Consider the following 20,708-nt stretch of genomic DNA (forward strand, 5'->3'; position numbering starts at 1 on the left):
GTTTTACTGTTCAAACGTCACACTGACCAACCAACAGCCCACATATACCCCCTGCTGGTAAAATTATGACATGACTGGAAAATAAAATCCTATATATATATATATATATATATATATATATATATATATATATATATATATATATATATTGGCATGCTATATCTAAGCATATCTAAGCATGAACCACAGGCCTGATGAACTTACCTTGTATATGCAGGACTTAGCATTGAGGAAGAAGAGTTCGATAGTAGCATTATCCTTCAGGTAGGAAATACTCTCTATGTAAAACCTGTAACACATAGACAACAGAACACATGACTTTAGTTGAACATGCAGGAAATACTCTCTAAAACCTGTGATGAACAGAAACATAAAACAGTACAAAAGACAATGACAGAATGAGTTTAGATTTGATGTGTCTTGGAAACAGACAAAAAAGAAAAGAAGCTCATTCAATCTAGTTCCAGGCTACTATGTGTGTCAGAACTGCAGTGAACAGAGTGTCCACTAGGGGTCATCAGACATGAGGCTAACACACAGTTAATAAAACCTTCTCTGTCTGATACCTGGCAACCATCCAACACACACGCACACACACACACACACACAAACGCTGATGCACAAACACAGACACATCATCTACACAAACACACCACACATCGCAAATGTGCACACAATGCATTTCACACAATGGCTGGCTGGCTGGCTGGCTGGCTGGCTGGCTGGCTGGCTGGCTGGCGGGCTGCATCATCAGCAGAGTGCAGGCAGAGAAACACAGGAACCATCAATAGAGAGATGGGAGCTACTTTAACAGTAGAATCTAGTCTATATATAGAGAGATGGGAACACTGTAACAGTATAATGTAGTCTATATATAGAGAGATGGGAACACTGTAACAGTATAATGTAGTCTATATATAGAGAGATGGGAACACTGTAACAGTATAATGTAATCTATATATAGAGAGATGGGAGCTACTGTAACAGTGTAATGTAGTCTATATATAGAGAGATGGGAACACTGTAACAGTATAATGTAATCTATATATAGAGAGATGGGAGCTACTGTAACAGTATAATGTAGTCTATATACAGAGAAATGGGAACAGTATAATGTAGTCTATATATAGAGAGATGGGAACACTGTAACAGTATAATGTAGTCTATATATAGAGATGGGAGCTACTGTAACAGTATTATGTAGTCTATATATAGAGAGATGGGAGCACTAACAGTATAATGTAGTCTATATATAGAGAGATGGGAGCTACTGTAACAGTATAATGTAGTCTATATAGAGAGATGGGAGCTACTGTAACAGTATAATGTAGTCTATATATAGAGAGATGGGAGCTACTGTAACAGTATAATGTAGTCTATATACAGAGAAATGGGAACAGTATAATGTAGTCTATATATAGAGAGATGGGAGCTACTGTAACAGTATAATGTAGTCTATATATAGAGAGATGGGAACAGTATAATGTAGTCTATATAGAGAGATGGGAGCTACTGTAACAGTATAATGTAGTCTATATATAGAGAGATGGGAACACTGTAACAGTATAATGTAGTCTATATATAGAGCGATGGGAGCTACTGTAACAGTATAATGTAGTCTATATATAGAGAGATGGGAGTTACTGTAACAGTATAATGTAGTCTATATATAGAGAGATGGGAGCACTAACAGTATAATGTAGTCTATATATAGAGAGATGGGAGCTACTGTAACAGTATAATGTAGTCTATATATAGAGAGATGGGAGCTACTGTAACAGTATGATGTAGTCTATATATAGAGAGATGGGAGCTACTGTAACAGTATAATGTAGTCTATATATAGAGAGATGGGAGCTACTGTAACAGTATAATGTTGTCAATATAGAGAGAGATGGGAGCTACTGTAACAGTATAATGTAGTCTATATATAGAGAGATGGGAACACTGTAACAGTATAATGTAGTCTATATATAGAGAGATGGGAGCTACTGTAACAGTATAATGTAGTCTATATATAGAGAGATGGGAGCTACTGTAACAGTATAATGTAGTCTATATAGAGAGAGATGGGAGCTACTGTAACAGTATAATGTAGTCTATATATAGAGAGATGGGAGCACTAACAGTATAATGTAGTCTATATATAGAGAGATGGGAGCACTAACAGTATAATGTAGTCTATATATAGAGAGATGGGAGCTACTGTAACAGTATAATGTAGTCTATATATAGAGAGATGGGAGCTACTGTAACAGTATAATGTAGTCTATATATAGAGAGATGGGAGCTACTGTAACAGTATAATGTAGTCTATATATAGAGAGATGGGAACACTGTAACAGTATAATGTAGTCTATATATAGAGAGATGGGAGCTACTGTAACAGTATAATGTAGTCTATATATAGAGAGATGGGAGCTACTGTAACAGTATAATGTAGTCTATATATAGAGAGATGGGAGCTACTGTAACAGTATAATGTAGTCTATATATAGAGCGATGGGAGTTACTGTAACAGTATAATGTAGTCTATATATAGAGAAATGGGAACAGTATAATGTAGTCTATATATAGAGAGATGGGAGCTACTGTAACAGTATAATGTAGTCAATATATAGAGAGATGGGAGCACTAACAGTATAATGTAGTCTATATATAGAGAGATGGGAGCACTAACAGTATAATGTAGTCTATATATAGAGAGATGGGAGGTACTGTAACAGTATAATGTAGTCTATATATAGAGAGATGGGAGCTACTGTAACAGTATAATGTAGTCTATATATAGAGAGATGGGAACACTGTAACAGTATAATGTAGTCTATATATAGAGAGATGGGAGCTACTGTAACAGTATAATGTAGTCTATATATAGAGAGATGGGAGCACTAATAGTATAATGTAGTCTATATATAGAGAGATGGGAGCTACTGTAACAGTATAATGTAGTCTATATATAGAGAGATGGGAGCTACTGTAACAGTATAATGTAGTCTATATATAGAGAGATGGGCGCTACTGTAACAGTATAATGTAGTCTATATATAGAGAGATTTGAACACTGTAACAGTATAATGTAGTCTATATATAGAGAGATGGGAGCTACTGTAACAGTATAATGTAGTCTATATATAGAGAGATGGGAACACTGTAACAGTATAATGTAGTCTATATATAGAGAGATGGGAGCTACTGTAACACTATAATGTAGTCTATATATAGAGAGATGGGAGCAACTGTAACACTATAATGTAGTCTATATATAGAGAGATGTTAGCTACTGTAACAGTATAATGTAGTCTATATATAGAGAGATGGGAACAGTATAATGTAGTCTATATATAGAGAGATGGGAACACTGCTGTAACAGTATAATGTAGTCTATATAGAGAGAGATGGGAACAGTATAATGTAGTCTATATATAGAGAGATGGGAACACTGTAACAGTATAATGTAGTCTATATATAGAGAGATGGGAACAGTATAATGTAGTCTATATATAGAGAGATGGGAACAGTATAATATAGTCTATATATAGAGAGATGGGAACAGTATAATGTAGTCTATATATAGAGAGATGGGAACACTGTAACAGTATAATGTAGTCTATATATAGAGAGATGGGAGCTACTGTAACAGTCTAATGTAGTCTATATATAGAGAGATGGGAGCACTAACAGTATAATGTAGGCTATATATAGAGAGATGGGAGCTACTGTAACAGTATAATGTAGTCTATATATAGAGAGATGGGAACACTGTGACCGTATAATGTAGTCTATATATAGAGAGATGGGAGCTACTGTAACAGTATAATGTAGTCTATATATAGAGAAATGGGAGCTAGTGTAACAGTATAATGTAGTCTATATATAGAGAGATGGGAGCTACTGTAACAGTATAATGTAGTCTATATATAGAGAGATGGGAGCACTAACAGTATAATGTAGTCTATGTATAGAGAGATGGGAGCTACTGTAACAGTATAATGTAGTCTATATATAGAGAGATGGGAGTTACTGTAACAGTATAATGTAGTCTATATATAGAGAGATGGGAGCACTAACAGTATAATGTAGTCTATATATAGAGAGATGGGAGCTACTGTAACAGTATAATGTAGTCTATATATAGAGAGATGGGAACAGTATAATGTAGTCTATATATAGAGAGATGGGAGCTACTGTAACAGTATAATGTAGTCTATATATAGAGAGATGGGAACACTGTGACAGTATAATGTAGCCTATATATAGAGAGATGGGAGCTACTGTAACAGTATAATGTAGTCTATATATAGAGAGATGGGAGCTACTGTAACAGTGTAATGTAGTATATATATAGAGAGATGGGAGCTACTGTAACAGTATAATGTAGTCTATATATAGAGAGATGGGAGCTACTGTAACAGTATAATGTAGTCTATATATAGAGAGATGGGAGCACTAACAGTATAATGTAGTCTATATATAGAGAGATGGGAGCTACTGTAACAGTATAATGTAGTCTATATATAGAGAGATGGGAGTTACTGTAACAGTATAATGTAGTCTATATATAGAGAGATGGGAGCTACTGTAACAGTATAATGTAGTCTATATATAGAGAGATGGGAGCTACTGTAACAGTATAATGTAGTCTATATATAGAGAGATGGGAGCACTAACAGTATAATGTAGTCTATATATAGAGAGATGGGAGCTACTGTAACAGTATAATGTAGTCTATATATAGAGAGATGGGAGTTACTGTAACAGTATAATGTAGTCTATATATAGAGAAATGGGAACACTGTAACAGTATAATGTAGTCTATATATAGAGAGATGGGAGCACTAACAGTATAATGTAGTCTATATATAGAGAGATGGGAGCTACTGTAACAGTATAATGTAGTCTATATATAGAGAGATGGGAGCTACTGTAACAGTATAATGTAGTCTACATATAGAGAGATGGGAGCTACTGTAACAGTATAATGTAGTCTATATATAGAGAGATGGGAGCTACTGTAACAGTATAATGTAGTCTATATATAGAGAGATGGGAACACTGTAACAGTATAATGTAGTCTATATATAGAGAGATGGGAGCTACTGTAACACTATAATGTAGTCTATATATAGAGAGATGGGAGCTACTGTAACACTATAATGTAGTCTATATATAGAGAGATGTTAGCTACTGTAACAGTATAATGTAGTCTATATATAGAGAGATGGGAACAGTATAATGTAGTCTATATATAGAGAGATGGGAACACTGCTGTAACAGTATAATGTAGTCTATATAGAGAGAGATGGGAACAGTATAATGTAGTCTATATATAGAGAGATGGGAACACTGTAACAGTATAATGTAGTCTATATATAGAGAGATGGGAACAGTATAATGTAGTCTATATATAGAGAGATGGGAACAGTATAATATAGTCTATATATAGAGAGATGGGAACAGTATAATGTAGTCTATATATAGAGAGATGGGAACACTGTAACAGTATAATGTAGTCTATATATAGAGAGATGGGAGCTACTGTAACAGTCTAATGTAGTCTATATATAGAGAGATGGGAGCACTAACAGTATAATGTAGGCTATATATAGAGAGATGGGAGCTACTGTAACAGTATAATGTAGTCTATATATAGAGAGATGGGAACACTGTACCGTATAATGTAGTCTATATATAGAGAGATGGGAGCTACTGTAACAGTATAATGTAGTCTATATATAGAGAAATGGGAGCTAGTGTAACAGTATAATGTAGTCTATATATAGAGAGATGGGAGCTACTGTAACAGTATAATGTAGTCTATATATAGAGAGATGGGAGCACTAACAGTATAATGTAGTCTATGTATAGAGAGATGGGAGCTACTGTAACAGTATAATGTAGTCTATATATAGAGAGATGGGAGTTACTGTAACAGTATAATGTAGTCTATATATAGAGAGATGGGAGCACTAACAGTATAATGTAGTCTATATATAGAGAGATGGGAGCTACTGTAACAGTATAATGTAGTCTATATATAGAGAGATGGGAACAGTATAATGTAGTCTATATATAGAGAGATGGGAGCTACTGTAACAGTATAATGTAGTCTATATATAGAGAGATGGGAACACTGTGACCGATATATGTAGCCTATATATAGAGAGATGGGAGCTAACTGTAACAGTATATGTAGTCTATATATAGAGAGAGATGGGAGCCTACTGTACAGTGTAATGTGTATATATATAGAGAGATGGGGAGCTACTGTAACAGTATAATGTAGTCTATATATAGAGAGATGGGAGCTACTGTAACAGTATAATGTAGTCTATATATAGAGAGATGGGAGCACTAACAGTATAATGTAGTCTATATATAGAGAGATGGGAGCTACTGTAACAGTATAATGTAGTCTATATATAGAGAGATGGGAGTTACTGTAACAGTATAATGTAGTCTATATATAGAGAGATGGGAGCTACTGTAACAGTATAATGTAGTCTATATATAGAGAGATGGGAGCTACTGTAACAGTATAATGTAGTCTATATATAGAGAGATGGGAGCACTAACAGTATAATGTAGTCTATATATAGAGAGATGGGAGCTACTGTAACAGTCTAATGTAGTCTATATATAGAGAGATGGGAGCATTAACAGTATAATGTAGTCTATATATAGAGAGATGGGGCTACTGTAACAGTATAATGTAGTCTATATATAGAGAGATGGGAACACTGTGACCGTATAATGTAGTCTATATATAGAGAGATGGGAGCTACTGTAACAGTATAATGTAGTCTATATATAGAGAAATGGGAACACTTGTTAACAGTATAATGTAGTCTATATATAGAGAGATGGGAGCACTAACAGTATAATGTAGTCTATATTTAGAGAGATGGGAGCTAGTGTAACAGTATAATGTAGTCTATATATAGAGAGATGGGAGTTACTGTAACAGTATAATGTAGTCTATATATAGAGAGATGGGAGCTACTGTAACAGTATAATGTAGTCTATATATAGAGAGATGGGAGCACTAACAGTATAATGTAGTCTATATATAGAGAGATGGGAGCTACTGTAAACAGTATAATGTAGTCTATATATAGAGAGATGGGAGCACTAACAGTATAATGTAGTCTATATATAGAGAGATGGGAGCACTAACAGTATAATGTAGTCTATATATAGAGAGATGGGCGCTACTGTAACAGTTAATGTAGTCTATATATAGAGAGATGGGAGCTACTGTAACAGTATAATGTAGTCTACATATAGAGAGATGGGAGCTACTGTAACAGTATAATGTAGTCTATATATAGAGAGATGGGAGCTACTGTAACAGTATAATGTAGTCTATATATAGAGAGATGGGAGCTACTGTAACAGTATAATGTAGTCTACATATAGAGAGATGGGAGCTACTGTAACAGTATAATGTAGTCTATATATAGAGAGATGGGGAGCTACTGTAACAGTATAATGTAGTCTATATATAGAGAGATGGGAACACTGTAACAGTATAATGTAGTCTATATATAGAGAGATGGGAGCTACTGTAACACTATAATGTAGTCTATATATAGAGAGATGGGAGCTACTGTAACAGTATAATGTAGTCTATATATAGAGAGATGGGAGTTACTGTAACAGTATAATGTAGTCTATATATAGAGAAATGGGAACACTGTAACAGTATAATGTAGTCTATATATAGAGAGATGGGAGCACTAACAGTATAATGTAGTCTATATATAGAGAGATGGGAGCTACTGTAACAGTATAATGTAGTCTATATATAGAGAGATGGGAGCTACTGTAACAGTATAATGTAGTCTACATATAGAGAGATGGGAGCTACTGTAACAGTATAATGTAGTCTATATATAGAGAGATGGGAGCTACTGTAACAGTATAATGTAGTCTATATATAGAGAGATGGGAACACTGTAACAGTATAATGTAGTCTATATATAGAGAGATGGGAGCTACTGTAACACTATAATGTAGTCTATATATAGAGAGATGGGAGCTACTGTAACACTATAATGTAGTCTATATATAGAGAGATGTTAGCTACTGTAACAGTATAATGTAGTCTATATATAGAGAGATGGGAACAGTATAATGTAGTCTATATATAGAGAGATGGGAACACTGCTGTAACAGTATAATGTAGTCTATATAGAGAGAGATGGGAACAGTATAATGTAGTCTATATATAGAGAGATGGGAACACTGTAACAGTATAATGTAGTCTATATATAGAGAGATGGGAACAGTATAATGTAGTCTATATATAGAGAGATGGGAACAGTATAATATAGTCTATATATAGAGAGATGGGAACAGTATAATGTAGTCTATATATAGAGAGATGGGAACACTGTAACAGTATAATGTAGTCTATATATAGAGAGATGGGAGCTACTGTAACAGTCTAATGTAGTCTATATATAGAGAGATGGGAGCACTAACAGTATAATGTAGGCTATATATAGAGAGATGGGAGCTACTGTAACAGTATAATGTAGTCTATATATAGAGAGATGGGAACACTGTGACCGTATAATGTAGTCTATATATAGAGAGATGGGAGCTACTGTAACAGTATAATGTAGTCTATATATAGAGAAATGGGAGCTAGTGTAACAGTATAATGTAGTCTATATATAGAGAGATGGGAGCTACTGTAACAGTATAATGTAGTCTATATATAGAGAGATGGGAGCACTAACAGTATAATGTAGTCTATGTATAGAGAGATGGGAGCTACTGTAACAGTATAATGTAGTCTATATATAGAGAGATGGGAGTTACTGTAACAGTATAATGTAGTCTATATATAGAGAGATGGGAGCACTAACAGTATAATGTAGTCTATATATAGAGAGATGGGAGCTACTGTAACAGTATAATGTAGTCTATATATAGAGAGATGGGAACAGTATAATGTAGTCTATATATAGAGAGATGGGAGCTACTGTAACAGTATAATGTAGTCTATATATAGAGAGATGGGAACACTGTGACAGTATAATGTAGCCTATATATAGAGAGATGGGAGCTACTGTAACAGTATAATGTAGTCTATATATAGAGAGATGGGAGCTACTGTAACAGTGTAATGTAGTATATATATAGAGAGATGGGAGCTACTGTAACAGTATAATGTAGTCTATATATAGAGAGATGGGAGCTACTGTAACAGTATAATGTAGTCTATATATAGAGAGATGGGAGCACTAACAGTATAATGTAGTCTATATATAGAGAGATGGGAGCTACTGTAACAGTATAATGTAGTCTATATATAGAGAGATGGGAGTTACTGTAACAGTATAATGTAGTCTATATATAGAGAGATGGGAGCTACTGTAACAGTATAATGTAGTCTATATATAGAGAGATGGGAGCTACTGTAACAGTATAATGTAGTCTATATATAGAGAGATGGGAGCACTAACAGTATAATGTAGTCTATATATAGAGAGATGGGAGCTACTGTAACAGTATAATGTAGTCTATATATAGAGAGATGGGAGTTACTGTAACAGTATAATGTAGTCTATATATAGAGAAATGGGAACACTGTAACAGTATAATGTAGTCTATATATAGAGAGATGGGAGCACTAACAGTATAATGTAGTCTATATATAGAGAGATGGGAGCTACTGTAACAGTATAATGTAGTCTATATATAGAGAGATGGGAGCTACTGTAACAGTATAATGTAGTCTACATATAGAGAGATGGGAGCTACTGTAACAGTATAATGTATTCTATATATAGAGAGATGGGAGCTACTGTAACAGTATAATGTAGTCTATATATAGAGAGATGGGAACACTGTAACAGTATAATGTAGTCTATATATAGAGAGATGGGAGCTACTGTAACACTATAATGTAGTCTATATATAGAGAGATGGGAGCTACTGTAACACTATAATGTAGTCTATATATAGAGAGATGTTAGCTACTGTAACAGTATAATGTAGTCTATATATAGAGAGATGGGAACAGTATAATGTAGTCTATATATAGAGAGATGGGAACACTGCTGTAACAGTATAATGTAGTCTATATAGAGAGAGATGGGAACAGTATAATGTAGTCTATATATAGAGATATGGGAACACTGTAACAGTATAATGTAGTCTATATATAGAGAGATGGGAACAGTATAATGTAGTCTATATATAGAGAGATGGGAGCTACTGTAACAGTATAATGTTGTCTATATATAGAGAGATGGGAGCTACTGTAACAGTATAATGTAGTCTATATATAGAGAGATGGGAACACTGTAACAGTATAATGTAGTCTATATATAGAGAGATGGGAACACTGTAACAGTATAATGTAGTCTATATATAGAGAGATGGGAACACTAACAGTATAATGTAGTCTATATATAGAGAGATTTGAACACTGTAACAGTATAATGTAGTCTATATATAGAGAGATGGGAACAGTATAATATAGTCTATATATAGAGAGATGGGAACACTGTAACAGTATAATGTAGTCTATATATAGAGAGATGGGAGCTACTGTAACAGTCTAATGTAGTCTATATATAGAGAGATGGGAGCATTAACAGTATAATGTAGTCTATATATAGAGAGATGGGAGCTACTGTAACAGTATAATGTAGTCTATATATAGAGAGATGGGAACACTGTGACCGTATAATGTAGTCTATATATAGAGAGATGGGAGCTACTGTAACAGTATAATGTAGTCTATATATAGAGAAATGGGAACACTGTAACAGTATAATGTAGTCTATATATAGAGAGATGGGAGCACTAACAGTATAATGTAGTCTATATTTAGAGAGATGGGAGCTAGTGTAACAGTATAATGTAGTCTATATATAGAGAGATGGGAGTTACTGTAACAGTATAATGTAGTCTATATATAGAGAGATGGGAGCTACTGTAACAGTATAATGTAGTCTATATATAGAGAGATGGGAGCACTAACAGTATAATGTAGTCTATATATAGAGAGATGGGAGCTACTGTAACAGTATAATGTAGTCTATATATAGAGAGATGGGAGCACTAACAGTATAATGTAGTCTATATATAGAGAGATGGGAGCACTAACAGTATAATGTAGTCTATATATAGAGAGATGGGCGCTACTGTAACAGTATAATGTAGTCTATATATAGAGAGATGGGAGCTACTGTAACAGTATAATGTAGTCTACATATAGAGAGATGGGAGCTACTGTAACAGTATAATGTAGTCTATATATAGAGAGATGGGAGCTACTGTAACAGTATAATGTAGTCTATATATAGAGAGATGGGAGCTACTGTAACAGTATAATGTAGTCTACATATAGAGAGATGGGAGCTACTGTAACAGTATAATGTAGTCTATATATAGAGAGATGGGAGCTACTGTAACAGTATAATGTAGTCTATATATAGAGAGATGGGAACACTGTAACAGTATAATGTAGTCTATATATAGAGAGATGGGAGCTACTGTAACACTATAATGTAGTCTATATATAGAGAGATGGGAGCTACTGTAACACTATAATGTAGTCTATATATAGAGAGATGTTAGCTACTGTAACAGTATAATGTAGTCTATATATAGAGAGATGGGAACAGTATAATGTAGTCTATATATAGAGAGATGGGAACACTGCTGTAACAGTATAATGTAGTCTATATAGAGAGAGATGGGAACAGTATAATGTAGTCTATATATAGAGATATGGGAACACTGTAACAGTATAATGTAGTCTATATATAGAGAGATGGGAACAGTATAATGTAGTCTATATAGAGAGATGGGAGCTACTGTAACAGTATAATGTTGTCTATATATAGAGAGATGGGAGCTACTGTAACAGTATAATGTAGTCTATATATAGAGAGATGGGAACACTGTAACAGTATAATGTAGTCTATATATAGAGAGATGGGAACACTGTAACAGTATAATGTAGTCTATATATAGAGAGATGGGAACACTAACAGTATAATGTAGTCTATATATAGAGAGATTTGAACACTGTAACAGTATAATGTAGTCTATATATAGAGAGATGGGAACAGTATAATATAGTCTATATATAGAGAGATGGGAACACTGTAACAGTATAATGTAGTCTATATATAGAGAGATGGGAGCTACTGTAACAGTCTAATGTAGTCTATATATAGAGAGATGGGAGCATTAACAGTATAATGTAGTCTATATATAGAGAGATGGGAGCTACTGTAACAGTATAATGTAGTCTATATATAGAGAGATGGGAACACTGTGACCGTATAATGTAGTCTATATATAGAGAGATGGGAGCTACTGTAACAGTATAATGTAGTCTATATATAGAGAAATGGGAACACTGTAACAGTATAATGTAGTCTATATATAGAGAGATGGGAGCACTAACAGTATAATGTAGTCTATATTTAGAGAGATGGGAGCTAGTGTAACAGTATAATGTAGTCTATATATAGAGAGATGGGAGTTACTGTAACAGTATAATGTAGTCTATATATAGAGAGATGGGAGCTACTGTAACAGTATAATGTAGTCTATATATAGAGAGATGGGAGCACTAACAGTATAATGTAGTCTATATATAGAGAGATGGGAGCTACTGTAACAGTATAATGTAGTCTATATATAGAGAGATGGGAGCACTAACAGTATAATGTAGTCTATATATAGAGAGATGGGAGCACTAACAGTATAATGTAGTCTATATATAGAGAGATGGGCGCTACTGTAACAGTATAATGTAGTCTATATATAGAGAGATGGGAGTTACTGTAACAGTATAATGTAGTCTATATATAGAGAGATGGGAGCTACTGTAACAGTATAATGTAGTCTATATATAGAGAGATGGGAGCACTAACAGTATAATGTAGTCTATATATAGAGAGATGGGAGCACTAACAGTATAATGTAGTCTATATATAGAGAGATGGGAGTTACTGTAACAGTATACTGTAGTCTATATATAGAGAGATGGGAGCTACTGTAACAGTATAATGTAGTCTATATATAGAGAGATGGGAACACTGTAACAGTATAATGTAGTCTATATATAGAGAGATGGGAGCTACTGTAACAGTATAATGTAGTCTATATATAGAGAGATGGGAACAATGTGACAGTATAATGTAGCCTATATATAGAGAGATGGGAGCTACTGTAACAGTATAATGTAGTCTATATATAGAGAGATGGGAGCTACTGTAACAGTGTAATGTAGTATATATATAGAGAGATGGGAGCTACTGTAACAGTATAATGTTGTCTATATATAAAGAGATGGGAGCTACTGTAACAGTATAATGTAGTCTATATATAGAGAGATGGGAGCACTAACAGTATAATGTAGTCTATATATAGAGAGATGGGAGCTACTGTAACAGTATAATGTAGTCTATATATAGAGAGATGGGAGCTACTGTAACAGTATAATGTAGTCTATATATAGAGAGATGGGAGCTACTGTAACAGTATAATGTAGTCTATATATAGAGAGATGGGAGCTACTGTAACAGTATAATGTAGTCTATATATAGAGAGATGGGAGTTACTGTAACAGTATAATGTAGTCTATATATAGAGAGATGGGAGCACTAACAGTATAATGTAGTCTATATATAGAGAGATGGGAGCTACTGTAACAGTATAATGTAGTCTATATATAGAGAGATGGGAGCTACTGTAACAGTATAATGTAGTCTATATATAGAGAGATGGGAGCTACTGTAACAGTATAATGTAGTCTATATATAGAGAGATGGGAGCTACTGTAACAGTATAATGTAGTCTATATATAGAGAGATGGGAGCTACTGTAACAGTATACTGTAGTCTATATATAGAGAGATGGGAGCTACTGTAACAGTATAATGTAGTCTATATATAGAGAGATGGGAACACTGTAACAGTATAATGTAGTCTATATATAGAGAGATGGGAGCTACTGTAACAGTATAATGTAGTCTATATATAGAGAGATGGGAACAATGTGACAGTATAATGTAGCCTATATATAGAGAGATGGGAGCTACTGTAACAGTATAATGTAGTCTATATATAGAGAGATGGGAGCTACTGTAACAGTGTAATGTAGTATATATATAGAGAGATGGGAGCTACTGTAACAGTATAATGTTGTCTATATATAGAGAGATGGGAGCTACTGTAACAGTATAATGTAGTCTATATATAGAGAGATGGGAGCACTAACAGTATAATGTAGTCTATATATAGAGAGATGGGAGCTACTGTAACAGTATAATGTAGTCTATATATAGAGAGATGGGAGCTACTGTAACAGTATAATGTAGTCTATATATAGAGAGATGGGAGCTACTGTAACAGTATAATGTAGTCTATATATAGAGAGATGGGAGCTACTGTAACAGTATAATGTAGTCTATATATAGAGAGATGGGAGTTACTGTAACAGTATAATGTAGTCTATATATAGAGAGATGGGAGCACTAACAGTATAATGTAGTCTATATATAGAGAGATGGGAGCACTAACAGTATAATGTAGTCTATATATAGAGAGATGGGAGCTACTGTAACAGTATAATGTAGTCTATATATAGAGAGATGGGAGCTACTGTAACAGTATAATGTAGTCTATATATAGAGAGATGGGAGCTACTGTAACAGTATAATGTAGTCTATATATAGAGAGATGGGAGCACTAACAGTATAATGTAGTCTATATATAGAGAGATGGGAGCTACTGTAACAGTATAATGTAGTCTATATATAGAGAGATGGGAGCTACTGTAACAGTATAATGTAGTCTATATATAGAGAGATGGGAACACTGTAACAGTATAATGTAGTCTATATATAGAGAGATGTGAGCTACTGTAACAGTATAATGTAGTCTATATATAGAGAGATGGGAGTTAGTGTAACAGTATAATGTAGTCTATATATAGAGAGATGGGAGCTACTGTAACAGTATAATGTAGTCTATATATAGAGAGATGGGAGCTACTGTAACAGTATAATGTAGTCTATATATAGAGAGATGGGAGCTACTGTAACAGTATAATGTAGTCTATATATAGAGAGATGGGAACAGTATACTGTAGTCTATATATAGAGAGATGGGAGCTACTGTAACAGTATAATGTAGTCTATATATAGAGAGATGGGAGCTACTGTAACATTATAATGTAGTCTATATATAGAGAGATGGGAACAGTATAATGTAGTCTATATATAGAGAGATGGGAGCTACTGTAACAGTATAATGTAGTCTATATATAGAGAGATGGGAGCACTAACAGTATAATGTAGTCTATATATAGAGAGATGGGAGCTACTGTAACAGTATAATGTAGTCTATATATAGAGAGATGGGTCGTTGTTACAGCTACTGTTTCCAAAACATGCACACACATGCTATGAAACCAATGCACAAGCACCGTGCACACAAGCATGCAAGCATGAAAGCACACACACAAACACACACTCACACTCACACACTCACACTGGGATGCTCTGGCAGGGAAGTCTGATAATGGATTCAGCTCTGACATTTAGACTGATTGCAGTTTCATCAGTCTGTCTCTGTGTTTAACTGTGTATCAGGATGTGTGTGTGAGTGTGTGGTGTGTATAAATGCATTGTATTAATAAGCATTTCAATGCGTGTGTGTATTTGTGTGTGGGAATGTGGAGTGACTGGATATGTTATTAGTGGCTGGCTATAACAGAAGTAATCACAATAGTCATTCTATTGTATGCGCACTGATGGCTTACCCTGAACACAAGGCCATGTATTTGATAGTGATCTGTTACGTGAACAATACACCCCATGCAACAATACAATATCCATACACATCAAAACTATTATGGTAGGTTGAAATGACGTCATTACCGCACACCATTTTGGAGACACTTATCGTTAATGCCAATCAGTACAAACAACCATTCATCCGTTGTGTCACCAATGCAGGTTGCTATGTACATTGCAAAGGAATGACAAGTCCCTAGAGCCTATATGTCATCATAGGGATCTTTAAAGTACTGACCAACACTATTCAGCACGGTGTGTGTGTGTGTGTGTGTGTGTGTGTATAGCGTTTCCACAGGTGCAAAGAAAGGTCAGACACATTATCTTCAGATCCTGTACCCTTTCTTCCAACTACAATGACTTCATGTAGACACAAACATGCACACACACACACATGCACACCACACACACACACACACACACACACACACACACACACACACACACACACACACACACACACACACACACACACACATACACACACACACACACACACACACACACACACACACACACACACACACACACACACACACACACACACACACACACACACAAACAGACACACACAGACACTCACTCAGGATGTGTGTTATGTAAGAGAGCAGCCATTGTCAGAGCAGTACAAAGGGACTGGCAGGAGAAAGGAGTGGGGTTAGAACCCTGCTACTACAGGTCAGATCACAGCTGCAGCTCCACTTTACAGGGAGACATCCTCTTATATATCTGACACACACAGACACACACAGACACACTGAACATCATGCATGATAAATAGCTAGACAACTATTACTGAAATATGACTGGTGTTCTCTTACAGTATAATAATGTTATTATCGGCCTTCTTCACAGAGTTAAGGTAGTGTGCAGACATCTGTCTGACTAGGGGGCATGTCTGTGTTTCCTGCTGGAGGCTGTGTACTGTATGTACATGTAGGAGCGCTGATCATGTGTGTTTTTCTATGATGTGACCATACCTGACACAGAAGTACAGTACGATGGGTCCAGACTTCTTGGGGAACTCGTGTTCTAGAACCCTTCGGTCCAACTGCAGCCAGCTGAAATGACCCCTGGAGACACAACAACCAATCGAATGTCAGCATACTGCACACCCAACCAATGAGGAGACAAACTCAGTACACTACAGAACTGACTGATTCAATAATGAATAGTACAGCCTAGCTCCCTGCGCTTCACACTCTACCCATCCTCTCTCTTTCTTTCTCTCTGACAGGGATGAAAACTGCAGAGGCAGCTTGTCACCCTGGTAACCCTGCATGGTGTTATGGGCAACATGCAGCTCTTTCTGCTCTCAGACACAGAAACAACCAATCTACATCATAGAACTGAGGGACTGGCAGAGAAACAGAGAGACAGAACTGGGGTGTGTCTTTGTCACAGGAGGTTGGTAGCACCTTAATTGGGGAGGACGGGCTTGTGGTATTGGCTGGAGCGGAAACAGTGGAATGGTATAATATATATCAAGAGGTATAGAATACCACAGACTGTCAGCCTCTACGTAAATCAATAACCAACAGTATTCTAGGGAATAGCAGGCTGGGACAAGAGTGTATGACTGGAAATAAAAGTTCTATATTTAAGCAATAAGGAAAGGGAAAGAGGGATACCTGGTCAGAATGCATTCAACTGAAATGCAATAAGGCCCGAGGGGGTGTGGTTTTTGGCCAATATACCACGGGTAAGGGCTGTTCTTACGCACGACACAACGCGGATTGCCTGGACATTGCCCTTAGCCGTGGTATATTGGCCATACACCACAAACCCCTGAGGTGCCTTATTGCTATTATAAACTGGTTACCAACATAATTAGAGCAGTAAAAATAAAGGTTATGTCATAACCGTGGTATACGGTCTGTTATACCAAGGCTTTCAGCCAATCAGCATTCAGGGTTCAAACCACCCAGTTTATAATAATACTTTCATCTGTCATCCTCTGGGCTCAGATCCCCATCTCAAAATAACATAAAATGTCATCCTTACATTTTAAACATACATTTCTCAGTATATGATAAACAGGCTACGGTGTAGTTACATCCCATTCGAGATGTGTAAGTGCTGGGCTGGAACAAAACCCTGCACATCACATATATCCCCAGGACCAGGACTACATCCATGGTGATGGTAGTGTATCTCCAGGACTACATCCATGGTGATGGTAGTGTATCCCCAGGACCAGGACTACATCCATGGTGATGGTAGTGTATCCCCAGGACCAGGACTACATCCATGGTGATGGTAGTGTATCCCCAGGACTACATCCATGGTGATGGTAGTGTATCTCCAGGACTACATCCATGGTGATGGTAGTATATCTCCAGGACTACATCCATGGTGATGGTAGTGTATCTCCAGGACCAGGACTACATCCATGGTGATGGTAGTGTATCCCCAGGACCAGGACTACATCCATGGTGATGGTAGTGTATCCCCAGGACCGGGACTACATCCATGGTGATGGTAGTGTATCCCCAGGACCAGGACTACATCCATGGTGATGGTAGTGTATCCCCAGGACCAGGACTACATCCATGGTGATGGTAGTGTATCCCCAGGACTACATCCATGGTGATGGTAGTGAACCAGAGGGACTTACGTTTCATCGGTGTAGGAGATGCCAAAGTATTCCTTCTCCTTCAGGTTGAAGTGGGAGGCCACCAGATCCAAAAGGTCCTTGGCCATCAGTTTGGGCTACAGGGAAACACACACACACACACACACGTAGGTTAATATGGTGTGTGTGTGTATGGAGTCAGAGTGTGTGTGTGTGATTCTGTTTGTGTATGTAAAGGTTATGTGTTAATCTGAGTGTGACTGTGTATTCTAATAGCTATTGGTCATCTGAGAGTGACTGTTGGAGGTGGGGGGTCGTCTGAGAGTGACAGATGGAGGTGGGGGGGGGGGTCGTCTGAGAGTGACAGATGGGGGTGAGGGGGGGAGTCATCTGATAGTGACAGATGGAGGTGAGTGGGGGAGTCGTCTGAGAGTGACTAATGGAGGTGGGGGGGTTGTCTGAGAGTGACAGATGGGGGTGAGGGGGGGAGTCATCTGACAGTGACAGATGGAGGTGAGGGGGGGAGTCGTCTGAGAGTGACAGATGGAGGTGGGGGGGTCATCTGAGAGTGACAGATGGGGGTGAGGGGGGGAGTCATCTGACAGTGACAGATGGAAGTGAGGGGGGGGTCATCTGAGAGTGACAGATGGGGGTGAGGGGGGGAGTCATCTGACAGTGACAGATGGAAGTGAGGGGGGAGTCATCTGACAGTGACAGATGGAAGTGAGGGGGGAGTCATCTGACAGTGACAGATGGAGGTGAGGGGGAGTCATCTGACAGTGACAGATGGAGGTGAGGGGGAGTCATCTGACAGTGACAGATGGAGGTGAGGAGGGAGTCATCTGAGAGTGACTGATGGAGGTGAGGGGGGGAGTCATCTGACAGTGACAGATGGAGGTGAGGGGGGGAGTCATCTGACAGTGACAGATGGAGGTGAGGGGGCGAGTTGTCTGAGAGTGACAGATGGAGGTGAGGGGGGGAGTTGTCTGAGAGTGACAGATGGAGGTGAGGGGGGGGAGTCATCTGAGAGTGACTGATGGGGGTGAGGGGGGGGAGTCATCTGACAGTGACAGATGGAGGTGAGGGGGGGAGTCATCTGACAGTGACAGATGGAGGTGAGGGGGGGAGTCATCTGAGAGTGACAGATGGAGGTGGGGGGGTCATCTGAGAGTGACTGATGGAGGTGAAGGGGGGGAGTCATCTGAGTGTGACTGATGGAGGTGAGGGGGGGGGGGTCATCTGAGAGTGACTGATGGAGGTGAGGGGGGTCATCTGAGAGTGACAGATGGAGGTGAGGGGGGGAGTCATCTGAGAGTGACAGATGGAGGTGGGGGGGGGGGTCATCTGAGAGTGACAGATGGAGGTGAGGGGGGGAGTTGTCTGAGAGTGACTGATGGAGGTGAGGGGGGTCATCTGAGAGTGACTGATGGTGAAGGGGGGGAGTCATCTGAGAGTGACTGATGGAGGTGAGGGGGGGAGTTGTCTGAGAGTGACAGATGGAGGTGAGGGGGGTAGTTGTCTGAGAGTGACAGATGGAGGTGAGGGGGGGAGTTGTCTGAGAGTGACAGATGGAGGTGAGGGGGGTCATCTGAGAGTGACTGATGGAGGTGAGGGGGGTCATCTGAGAGTGACAGATGGAGGTGAGGGGGGGAGTTGTCTGAGAGTGACAGATGGAGGTGAGGGGGGTAGTTGTCTGAGAGTGACAGATGGAGGTGAGGGGGGGAGTTGTCTGAGAGTGACTGATGGAGGTGAGGGGGGTCATCTGAGAGTGACAGATGGAGGTGAGGGGGGGAGTCATCTGAGAGTGACAGATGGAGGTGGGGGGGGTCATCTGAGAGTGACAGATGGAGGTGAGGGGGGGAGTCATCTGAGGGTGACAGATGGAGGTGAGGAGGGGAGTTGTCTGAGAGTGACTGATGGAGGTGAGGGGGGTCATCTGAGAGTGACAGATGGAGGTGAGGGGGGGAGTCATCTGAGAGTGACAGATGGAGGTGAAGGGGGGTCATCTGAGAGTGACAGATGGGGGTGAAGGGGGGTCATCTGAGAGTGACAGATGGAGGTGAGGGAGGGGGGGAGTCATCTGAGAGTGACTGATGGAGGTGAGGGGGGTCATCTGAGAGTGACTGATGGGGGTGAAGGGGGGTCATCTGAGAGTGACTGATGGAGGTGAGGGGGGGGGTCATCTGAGAGTGACAGATGTGTAAGTGTTGCTGACAGTGCAGGTGCGCATTCTCTCTCTATCCGATCTACTGCAGAGTCACAGGAATAAGTAGAGAACTGTACCACAATATCAAG

The 20,708-nt window shown here is 38.1% G+C and overlaps 1 protein-coding gene across 13 annotated transcripts in view; it reads right to left on the reverse strand.

Moving 5' to 3' along the window:
* The window catches only part of LOC109866952 (FERM domain-containing protein 4A), a 192,940-nt gene that overhangs the window by 38,720 nt on the left and 133,512 nt on the right, over window positions 1-20,708 (reverse strand). For all 13 annotated transcript variants that reach the window (XM_031801194.1, XM_031801196.1, XM_031801198.1 and 10 more), the window contains exons 3-5: window positions 18,456-18,550; window positions 16,819-16,911; window positions 205-289 (exon numbers count right to left, since the gene is read on the reverse strand). In XM_031801194.1, the coding sequence (XP_031657054.1) occupies window positions 205-289; window positions 16,819-16,911; window positions 18,456-18,550 (273 nt within the window). The remainder of the gene's footprint in view (window positions 1-204; window positions 290-16,818; window positions 16,912-18,455; window positions 18,551-20,708) is intronic.

This window comes from Oncorhynchus kisutch, linkage group LG22 (assembly GCF_002021735.2).
Source record: "Oncorhynchus kisutch isolate 150728-3 linkage group LG22, Okis_V2, whole genome shotgun sequence".
Taxonomy (NCBI): Eukaryota; Metazoa; Chordata; class Actinopteri; order Salmoniformes; family Salmonidae; genus Oncorhynchus; species Oncorhynchus kisutch.